This window comes from Felis catus, chromosome A1 (genome assembly GCF_018350175.1).
Source record: "Felis catus isolate Fca126 chromosome A1, F.catus_Fca126_mat1.0, whole genome shotgun sequence".
Lineage (NCBI taxonomy): Eukaryota > Metazoa > Chordata > Mammalia > Carnivora > Felidae > Felis > Felis catus.
Genome location: NC_058368.1, coordinates 101,407,937 through 101,419,217, shown reverse-complemented (window position 1 = coordinate 101,419,217; position 11,281 = coordinate 101,407,937). Strand labels below are relative to the sequence as shown.

At 45.5% G+C, this 11,281-nt stretch overlaps 1 protein-coding gene across 8 annotated transcripts in view; it reads left to right on the top strand.

The window, feature by feature from the left end:
• Positions 1-4,912: 4,912 nt before the first annotated feature.
• The window catches only part of CEP120 (centrosomal protein 120), an 80,822-nt gene continuing 74,453 nt past the window's right edge, over positions 4,913-11,281 (top strand). For 6 of the 8 annotated variants that reach the window (XM_045058275.1, XM_019831483.3, XM_045058274.1 and 3 more), the window contains exons 1-3: positions 4,913-5,069; positions 5,340-5,417; positions 10,175-10,331. In XM_045058275.1, coding sequence (XP_044914210.1) covers positions 5,369-5,417; positions 10,175-10,331 — 206 coding nt within the window. In that variant the 5' untranslated portion in view covers positions 4,913-5,069; positions 5,340-5,368. Of the gene's footprint in view, positions 5,085-5,339; positions 5,418-10,174; positions 10,332-11,281 lie in introns of all 8 variants that reach the window. The other 2 variants (XM_011281825.3, XM_045058264.1) reach the window with 2 other exon arrangements.

Genomic DNA, 11,281 nt, shown 5'->3' with positions numbered 1-11,281 from the left:
ACACACAAAATGTGGTGCAAAGGTGCTGGGGTTCTTACCCAGGGCAAATTTTGGGAGGGCGGGGGGCTGTTTGCAAGGTTTTGCTCCTCTGGGTTACTGATAAGCTAACCATCATCCAAGACTTCGTGGCCTCTTCTAGTGACTTTGCTGATTGATTCTGTGTCAAATTAGGGGCATAAGATGGGGCGCCTGGGTGGCTGTCCGTTGGGTGTCCAACTTCAGCTCAGGTCATGATCTTGCTCGTGGTTTTGAACCCTGCGTCAGGCTCTGTGCTGCCAGCTCAGACCCGGAGCCTGCTTCGGATTCTGTATCTCCCTCTCTCTCTGCCCCTCCCCTGCTCATGCTCTGTCTCTCTCTCTAAAAAATAAATAAACATTAAAAAAAAAATAGGGGCATAAAAACTTGTGCCAAGTATGACAAACGGCGGTCTACAGTCTCTGTTCCCTGGGGATCCATCAGCTCTAGTCCCTGTTGCTAATCCCTTCCTGAAAGTTCTGTCAAGGGTTGGAATGCGGGTCCCCACCACACTGTCCTTCACCCCTCTCCTTCCCACTTTAGGATAATCTCTTCTCTTTTCCTTTCTACTATCCTTTCTCTGCCCTTCAGGGATGCCGATTAGAACCACCTTACGGAATGTAGGTCAGAGGTAACTAAAGTGTGGCTGGAAAAAGTTTTGGTTGGCTTGTATCGTGTTGTTATGGGTTTTTTTTTTGGGGGGGGGTTATGTCTTTAATTTTAATGAGAATATATTTATAGCATCTGAGGAGACCAAAGCGTGTGAGGTCCACCACATTGTGTATATCCAAGGGCTGCCATTTGTTGTTTTGGTTTTTAACTGAAATTAGTAACCAGCGTTTAAAAATCAAATACGTGCACATTAAAATCTATAATTCTAGCTTCTTAAGGAATTTTGGAAAATCTGGCTTTTGCTGCATGGCAATAACCAGCTGGGGACAGAAGGGCTGTCCCTTTAGACAACCACAGTGCTCTGCTTCTGTCCTGGTGCAGCCCAGCATTCGTCACTAGTTAATAGCACCGCCTGACCTGAAGGAGTGTTGGACTTTGGAACTCTCTCTTCTGGTCTTTCACAAGAGCCAGGGAGACAAACATTTTTTTGGGGGGGGGCAGATATCACCCTTAGAACCCTTAGAACATAAATATAGGCCAAGGTGAGGGGATATAAGAAAAAAATATGGTCGTCTTTGAAGAACCAAAAAAGAAACAAATGACGAAGACCGGAATAAATTATCCGTCCACGTGAACAATAAAAATGGCTACCACATTCAGAGATTTCATTATGGCCCAAGTTCTTCACAGAAACAATGCCAATTAATCCTCACAAATACACCCTGTCTCACGGAGGGGAAAACTGAGGCTCAGAAGAAAGTGACTTGGCCAAGTCGCAAAGCTAATAACATGGTGGAAACTTGGAATGCTGGTATGCATGGGTCTTCCCTCTGGGGCTCCCCTGCCTCTCTTATCATGGGTGTTAGTGGCCCTTCTTCAAGGGAGTAAGGACACCTGAATTCATCGCCAAGTTTAACGACATTAGAGGCTGAGTTGGAAGGGAAGTCATCTTGACACTGAGTACCAGTTAGTACCTCCACTCTCACTCCCTCTGCCAGAAGGAAACTATTTTCTAAGACTCTCTGGAGCGTCAGGGTCTGGCCCCATGCTCTTACAAATAGCACTTATTCAATAAGTGTGTTCACGTTGTTACTCCTGTTAGCTTGTCTGGAATTGCACTAAGCGCATGTGTGTGTGAGTGCATGTGTGTAGGGTGACAAGGGAAAAAGACAAGGGAAAGGACTGAGGAAGGGGAACATAGTTCCTGATCCTTCCTGTCTTGGGCCAGAAATATTGCTGAAAAGGTAAAAACTATAGAGACATACTATAAGGAGAGTGTTTTTCCAAAATGTAAAATAGCTCCAGAAAAAGACCTAACATGAGTCAAAATACTTTGCTTTCTTGGGGTTTGTTTTTTTGATGGAAATTCATAGAAAGAGAAAGCTACCTAATATGATAAGCTTTTAGGTTGACAATTTGCATTTGCATGTTTAAAATGAATCTCATGTTGTCGACTAGACAACATTTTTATATCCTATTAGCATTTACCTAAGTAAATTTAAGCTGACATAGGGTTTATGCCAGAACTGAAGTTACCACTGTTGAATATCACATATGAAAAAATCAGATGATAGAATAACAGGTGAAGAGGCTATCACTGCGGATTCGCATTATAATTTCATTTCTGGATGGGATATATGGGGAATTTTCTGTCCTTAGTTTTGTACAGTATGTAAAGAGAGAACCAGCTACGTCAATGACTTCAGAAGCTCTGATGACATGATTTTGAGAGTAATCGTGTTGTTCAGGGGAGGGGGAAACTCCAGTTAAGGGGAACTATATGAAAATTGTACTATGTGAAAGTTTCTGAGTTAATTTTAATGATTTGTCAGATTTTTCTTCTCTGATTTGAGATTATTCTCTGGCATCCAGTGATGGCTTACAATGTAGCTTTTCAGCCCTGCTGGATGGAGATCCTAAAACAGAAACAACGAGGCCATGTTGATGGCAATTCCTAGCTCTCTACAGCTACTAACTTAAGGTCTGTTACTGCTCATATCAAAAGATGATAACCAGGGGCGCCTGGGTGGCGTAGTCGGTTGAGCGTCCGACTTCAGCCAGGTCACGATCTCGCGGTCCGTGAGTTCGAGCCCCGCATCGAGCTCCGGGCTGATGATGGCTCAGAGCCTGGAGCCTGTTTCCGATTCTGTGTCTCCCTCTCTCTCTGCCCCTCCCCCGTTCATGCTCTGTCTCTCTCTGTCCCAAAAATAAATAAAACAAAACAAAACAAAACAAAAAAAAAAAAACGTTGAAAAGATGATAACCAAACGGCCTTTAACACATTTAGGTCCTGAACTAAGAAATTATGTATACTACTATTGTAGAGCTGAAGCGGGGGCTCAGAGAGGTGAAGGGACTTGTCTAAGGTCACCTAGCAGGTAAGTCGTAGAAGGAGGTCCCAGATTCTGATTCCCAGGAGTATTCTCTCCTTTGGAGACACTGGTTTCATTGCTTTGGCTTCCTTTTGTCTGAGGCTTAAACTAAAGAGAGTTTTACATCATAATAAGCTTGTATTTTGCTTGCTGTTGTTGATCTGTTTGCTGATCTTTGAGTATTGTCGGTGTAGACATATTTATTAGACTGCTCCATAGAGGGTGTAAAATAATGACATTTGTATTGTATCCACAAAATTGAGACTGGCAAACTCCGCAGGATACATGACTGACTGATTTCATAAAGAGTTTCAAGGGGAAAAAAAAAAAAATTGGGAGCGACCTATCCATTAAATGAGGCAAAAGACAGGTCAACCAAGTACATTGTGTTTTGGAACCTCTTTGGATCCTGATTTGAAGAAAACAACTGGAAAACAATTATTAGACAATCAGGGAAATTTCAACGGTGTATACTTAAAGGTTTTAGAGAATTATTTTTATTTATTTTTTAGGTAAAATAATGCAATTAAGTAAGATTTTAAGAATCGTAAAAGGTCTTTTAAGATTCTTAAAATCTTACTTAAAAAATCTTTCTCGGGGCGCCTGGGTGGCTCAGTGTTAAGCATCCAACTTCGGCTCAGGTCACGATCTCACGGTCCGTGAGTTCGAGCCCCGCGTCGGGCTCTGGGCTGATGGCTCAGAGCCTGGAGCCTGCTTCTGATTCTGGGTCTCCTTCTCTCTCTGCCCCTCCCCCATTCATGCTCTGTCTCTCTCTGTCTCAAAAATAAATAAAAACGTTAAAAAAAATTAAAAAAAAATCTTTCTCTTTCACAGGTAGATATCGAAGAGATGATACGATATTAGGGGCTTCCTGCAAGTTAACAGAGCAGATGAAGATTGGTCTTTAAATGATAATTGTTGAACCTGGGTTCTGGATACTTGATGGTTTACTATATTATGGTATCTACTTTGGATTCTGTATGCACATCTTACACAAAACAATGCATTGTTCAGTGATGAACCCAAAGTAGATGATTTGGTTTTATATTGCGTAATGCCTCATTTCAAGGAGCTCTGAAGGGAACCGAAAAGGGTCTTAGAAGTCGTCTAGCCCGATCTCCACATCCTTCTCCTTTCCTTTTGGGCACAAATAGGGGTGGGGTGGGGGATTGGTTTTTCCTCCTTGTTCTCTCCCTCTACCCCGCCCGAGGTCCATTTTCAAGGTAGATAACCCCCAAAAGATTTCTCATCTTTCCTAAAATAAAGCCCGAAGGTTGGGAGGAATGCCTTCTTTAATTGGGGTCTTGATTGTGCTAATTAGTTACTCGGTTGTCAGGGGGCCCGAAGAACCTATACTTTTAATTCCCCTACCCACGTGACAGTGTTTTTGTTTCTAAAGCACAGGAAATTCTCGGAGAGTTTACGTCACCTCCAGCAGTTACAGTAATTACCGTATTGACGCGACTTGTTTCCAAAACGTGAACACTCGCGGTGCGGCGCGAGTCCTACTTAGAGATTTTTTTCAGTCCAGACTTAAGTCTGAATTTCGTCTAGTAGATGATGTGAGATTCATTAGATCACTCTGTGATCTAATTTTTAAGCAGTAGTGACACCGGGGATCGGAACGGAGCTGGTTTTGTGTGTGCGTGTGCGTGTTTTCAGTGTCTATTGCTGGATTTCCCAGGTGTGTCTGGGGGGAAAAAGCAGAGACTACACCACACTGACACTCCACGCAGGGGCACTGCAGGCGGCGTTTGCTGCAGTAGTGCGCCTGCGCAGTCGGTCCCCGCCAACTCGCCCGCCTTCCCCCATCCGGCTAGCAGGGGGCGCTGTGAGGTGATGGCCTAGTCTTTCCCCAGGGCTCTGGAACGTAGCATAAAAGGGCAGGAGGCGAAGCGGGCTGAGGGGCGTTCTATCCTCGACTGCCCTGGTCTCTATCACCCTTTGTCCTCCAGCTTTCGCCCTCCCTGCACTGGGCCTGCGGGCCTGGTTGCTAGGCGGAAGCGGGGCGCGGCGGCTGCCGCTGCGGCTGCCCGGGCGTTTGAAAAGCGGCCACACAGGCGGCAAAAGGTCCTCCGGTGGCGGGTTCGCTTCTCCCTGCAGACAGTCCGGGGGACCGAGCGGCCTTTGCCTTTCCGTGGAGTCGGGGCAGGGCTAGGGTCGGGCTGGCGGTCCGGGGCAGGGGAGCCGGGCGCTCTGCAGGCGGCGGCGGGCCCGGGCCGAGGAACGGGGTCTCGGCGTCGGGGGCCGCGGGCGGGCGGTGGGAGCCCCGGAGGGAGCCCTCCTCCTGGTGGTCGCGGACCTCCAGCATCTCACCCGGGTCCCTCTTCCCCCAAGCAGACCCCGCCTGTGGGCCGCCCACCGCGACCATGGTCTCCAAGTCCGACCAACTGCTCATCGTCGTATCCATCCTAGAAGGTGAGCGGCCAAGGGGCTTGCATTTGCACCTGCAGCCTCCTTACTTAACCAAGTGGCGTGCGACTGAGACTTTGTTAACCTTACGAACCCTGTCATCTTTGCTTTTGCAGTCCCGCAAGACTTGTTCAAAGTTGGACTTCCTGAGGCCTGTTAGGCGATTGATTTAGAAACCTCTCAAGGGAGCGTGAGAGCTATTAGGGATAGGTGATATTTAGCGTGAATAGCCGGAGCCCCAGAGAACGTAGGAAAAACGATTTCCATCAGAAGCAGCACGTCGATGACTTTTACTCGTGAGCTAAGGTGCCTGGAAAGCACGTTCTGTTCAGGGGCCTCCCGGTGATCCCATTTGTGAGAGCTTTGCTTTCGACTCGAATCCCTATTTCCTGCAGTTTGAAGTGTTACGGGGGCCGTTCCCTTTACTGTCTTGATAGGGGACTTAGGAGGAGTAGTTGTCAAGACGGTCTCTTATATACGTTCCTAGAAGTTTGGTGTGTTGAAGGAGTGACCTTTGTTTATTGCAGGCTCTTGGAGTGTCAGGCACTGTGCTGGGAATGTAGGGGTAAAACAGCCCGGGTCCTAAAACCTAAGTAAACAATATAGCCTGGAGAATGTGTATAGTTCATCAGGGTGTGGGAGAAGGAAAGACCAGCTCTGGGGAAAATTTCCCGGAGGAGGTGACATTTATTTGGGTCCTAAAGGATGAGTAGGAATGTGTCAGGGGAAAAGGGGAAGGGTGGGCTTTCCAGGCAAAGGGAAGAGGAAAGAACCCTTAAGGTGTGGAAAGGCCAGGCGCATTCTGCCCTTGCTTAAATTCATTGTGGTTGGAGAGAAGCTGCAGGCAAGTGGAGGGAGTAGGAATTGCTAGGTGAGTTGAAGGTGGGTTTTGAGGGGCGCCTGGGTGGCTTGGTCGGTTAAGCGACCGACTTCGGCTCAGGTCATGATCTCATGCTCCGTGAGTTCGAGCCCCGCGTCAGGCTCTGGGCTGACAGCTCAGAGCCTGGAGCCTGTTTCAGATTCTGTGTCTCCCTCTCTCTCTGCCCCTCCCCTGTTCATGCTCTGTCTCTCTCTGTCTCAAAAATGAATAAACGTTAAAAAAAAAAAAAAAAGAAGATGGGTTTTGAATAATCTGATCACAGCAGTCCTCGAGTTGGGCCTGAGGAATGGCTGCCTTCCGCCCCCCTCCCCCACCATTGGAGATATTTTGTGGAGGCCTGGTACTATTTGGGGGGGTGGGTGGTAAGAGGGAATGAGTGGTAATGGCTTTTGGCACAGAAAACTGACCAGAACCCCAAAATTGTTGGGGCAGCATTTTTAGCTGTTCTCTTACTGATTGTTTAAAGACAGAGGGCTTGGGGCACCTGGATGGCGTAGTCGGTTAAGCGTCCGACTTCAGCCAGGTCACGATCTCGCGCTCCGGGAGTTCGAGCCCCGCGTCGGGCTCTGGGCTGATGGCTCAGAGCCTGGAGCCTGTTTCCTATTCTGTGTCTCCCTCTCTCTCTGCCCCTCCCCCGTTCAAGCTCTGTCTCTCTCTGTCCCAAAAATAAATAAAAACGTTGAAAAAAAAATAAAAAAAAATAAATAAATAAAAGAAAAAAAAAAGACAGAGGGCTGAAATCCCCTTGTAATTGGTCAACAAAAGCTTCTGGACTTGGTACTTGCTCCCTCCTATGAGGAAACCCAAATAAAAGGCACGTTCTTTCCCTTCAAGGATGTAGGATTCTGTCTTCCTCAGAAGATCAAATTCACAGGCAGGACACAGTATGTTGGAGTGCAGTATAATATTAAAAATATGGGATGTGGGCTGTAAACATTGGTTTTGGGGGTGGGTGGGGATGATGGCTTAAGGGCTTTGAGTAGTTAGGTAATGATGGGAGGAAGTCCTTGCTGGCCGTTAGATCAACCCAGGCAAGGGGTGCCTGGGTAGCTCAGTCCATTAACTGCCTGCCTCTTGCTTTCTGCTCAGCTCATCATCTCTCATTTCATGAGTTCAAACCACGTCTCTGCGCTGACAGTGCGGAGCCTGCTTGGAATTCTCTCTCCCTCTCCCTCTGCTTCTCTCTCACAATACATAAATAAACTTAAGAAAAACGGAAAATAAAAAACAAACCCCAGGCCAATGATGGAGTAATTTTGGTGGATGGAATGATGAAGAGGTCCCGCAAGATGACCAGGGTCAAGGGAGGTGAACATTGAGGAATACTCTGGTCAAATAAGCTTGTGTAGCTGGAGTGAGCAGGCCTTGCAGGATTTTGAAAGCCAAGGAGTTCAATGTTCTAAAAAATAGGGAGGCAGCCTATATTTCTAAGTAGGAGAGCATTATCTGCAAGTTTAGTATCGGTGTGCAGAGAAGAGAACCTCGATTCAGGGCTGTCGGTTAGGTGTTGCCCTAAACATACCTAAAACCGGACCATGGACCTCCGTGCAAACTGTCTCCTTTTGTGTTTGTGTTTGTGTTTCCATTCATCATAACCATGCTGTTGCCTCAAGCCCAGAACCTGGGACTCTTCATCTTCCTGGTTCCTTCTCCATCCCCTTCTTCCAGATGGTCACCAAGCTTTGTTGCTAAAATCATGCGAGGTGCTTCATGGAAACTTTTAAATGAGGAAGTTTCCACTGTGAGTGCCCCGCTTGGAGCCCCCTCATGATGCGCTTGGTCTCTTGTAGTAATCTTTTCAGTGGTCTGTTTCATAAAAAATTTTCCCCCCTTTCCAGAGAATGTCTATTGTTCACATTACCATCTTGGGGTAATCTTTCTGAAATGCGAATTGAATTGTCTTAAAAATCCTACAGTTTCCTAAAGGATAAGGTCTGTACTTTCTAGAACAGCATTCATGGCCCTTCACGGTATGCCTCTTGCCTGCCTTTTCAGCTTCTTCTTCTCTCTTGCCATCTGTCCCTACGTCCCCATCTCTTCAGTTATTTTGAGCTACGTGCCGTTTTTTTTTTTTTAATTTTTTTTTTTCAACGTTTATTTATTTTTGGGACAGAGAGAGACAGAGCATGAACGGGGGAGGGGCAGAGAGAGAGGGAGACACAGAACCGGAAACAGGCTCCAGGCTCTGAGCCGTCAGCCCAGAGCCTGACGCGGGGCTCGAACTCACGGACCGCGAGATCGTGACCTGGCTGAAGTCGGACGCTTAACCGACTGCGCCACCCAGGCGCCCCAACGTGCAGTTTCTTGACTACACTTCTAGAAATGCCCATTATTCAAAAGAAAATGATGAGGTTTCTACCGTGAGCCAAATTTGGGCTATGTGCCGGAATCCATGGATGAAAAAGACAAGGTTTCTGTTCGCAAGGTATTGTCTTTGGAGTGAGGGAGGCACCCCTTCGTTGCAGTGCATATCCTCTGTTCTCAGGCTAACTGGATGGTATGGTTATGATGGTGTGACTGAGAATACAGGCTTTCTGACAGACATGAAATGCATTTGGGGAACCCCATGATCTTTTAGAGCAGCTCAAAATGATGTCCAGAGAGAGGCCCCTGTAAGTGCTAATTGGGAGACCCCTGCTAAGACACTTGTACTAAGACTCCCAAATGGGGAGTTTGAAGCGAGAGCTTCAGGTTGAAAGAGGATTGCAATCAAGAATCTCTCTGACCCCTTTACTTCCTACTGAGAAGAGTGTAGCAGGGTGAGTAGCAGCTGGGATGTATTTATTTAATATCGGTCAAAACGTGTTGAGACACGTGTCTCAACACCATGCCCTGCACCAGACCTACAAACAGGGTGACTGTGAGATTCTTCCCTAGTTTTTAGCTTCCTGTTGGCACTGTTTTCAGTTTGCTTCTTTCCACTAGACCCTCAATTCCTTGAGGCGATGTACTCTGTTTTACTCTTGTTTGTACCCCATCGTTTGACATAGAGAATACCTGACTCTGATAATGCCTTTAGTAAACGGTGAAAGAAGGGGGTCACGCAGTACCAGGGAAAAGTGATAGGTAGACAGAATATTTTTAAAATGATTGACAACATTATCCTTGAGATTTGAATGAATGAATACGTGTGTCTGTTTTTCTTGGGCTGATTTGCTGAGTGTTCCTAACTGTGTTAACAGGAAAATTATGATGCATGTTGGTTGGCTTTTGCTTATTGGGTTATTTCCCAGCTCTCCAGAAGACTTGACTGTTCCATTTTAACTTCTGATACAGTAATATCTAAAATTAGTGGAATCACATTTTTCTTCTAAACGTCATGAGATCGTTGCTGCTCAAAGCGTGAATCAAGGACAATAGCATTGACATCATGTGGGGGTTTGTTAGAAATGTGCCCCTCAGAGGGCACCTGGGTGGCTGAGTCAGTTGGGCTTCTGACTTCAGCTCAGGTCCTGCTCTCATGGTCTGTGAGTTCGAGCCCCAAATCGGGCTCTGTGCTGACAGCTTGGAGTCTGGAGCCTGCTTCCGATTCTGTGTCTTCCTCTCTGCCCCTCCCCCACTCACACTGTGTCTCTCAAAAATGAATAAATGTTTAAAAAAAAAAGCCTCTCAGCCTCGACTAGTGAACCATAATCTACATTTTAACAGAGTCCCCAGGTGATTCATGTGCACGTTAATGTTTTGAAATCACTAATTTACAAATTGTAGCTTTCAGTTTGATTCTTTCTTATGAATCATGAATTTGTACGTGAGAGTACACATTAGTAGGTAGTTAGTGGACTATATAAGTCAACAACTCCTAATGTGTATTTTTAAAAAGTGCTAAAAGATCATAGTTGATTTTTGTACAGTTCTGATTAACCTGTATAGTCTTTTTTTCCAGGTCGTCATTTCCCCAAGCGTCCAAAACATATGCTTATAGTAGAAGCAAAGTTTGACGGAGAACAGTTGGCTACTGACCCTGTGAACCACACCGACCAGCCAGAATTTGCTACCGAGTTAGCCTGGGAGATCGACAGGAAGGCACTCCATCAGCACAGGTGACTGTTGTTTTCCATTTGTTTTGCTCTAGGTTTTAGGCTGCTAGAGATGAATAAATCTCTAACTTTCTAGATTATAGTAACAATGATGATACTTGTTTAGTGGTTTTCTCATGTGCTAGGAAGTTTTCAAAGTACTTTGCAATAGTAATTCATTTGAACATCAAGACAATCCTATGAAGTGGGTGTTAGGAATTCGCCCAATTACAGATGAAAAAACTGAGGCCTAAGAAGGTAAGTAACCTGTTACAAGGCAGTCAGCTGGATAATGGTAGAGCCCAGCCATTTGAGTTCTAGAGCCTAAGTTTTTAACCATTACACGTAGCGTTTTTTTTTTTCCTGATGTCTGAGAGGATACTCGAGACGTGCTGTAATGATAGCTACCCAATATTAAACATGGGTTGGAATTCACTGTAATTTCTATTACTTCCTTTATCATAACTTTATCTGGCTTGCTAAGGATATGTAGAGATATGTGTATAGTAATTACGTAAGGGTCTCTAATAAATTTTATACTTAATTTTAGCCCTTTAAACACTTCATATCAGTACATAAAACAGGCTTAAAGCTACAGCCTCTTATTTCATGAACTCAGATGACTCGAAACAGGCAAGAATGTGGCTACTTCTGTTTTAAAAAGAATTTTTTTCTGAAAAGCACAGAATCACTTCATTCATTGGTGTGTCTTAGGACTAAAGCAAATAAAATTACGAAGTTAAAAAGTCAATGTAAGGAGAAATTTATTTTCTTATGTGGCCAAATCGGTCCATGGATTTGTTTGGGGGATTTGCAAGGGCATTAAATTCTTAGTGTTCAGTGACTTCTGGAATATCTGCACAGAGTCCTGATAGGAGGTATTAGTGCCCGCAGTGTTCACGGTTGTGTTAATGCCAAGTGGTACCACTCTGCGTGTTGGAGGCTGAGAAAAGAACACAGATAAATTGCATGTA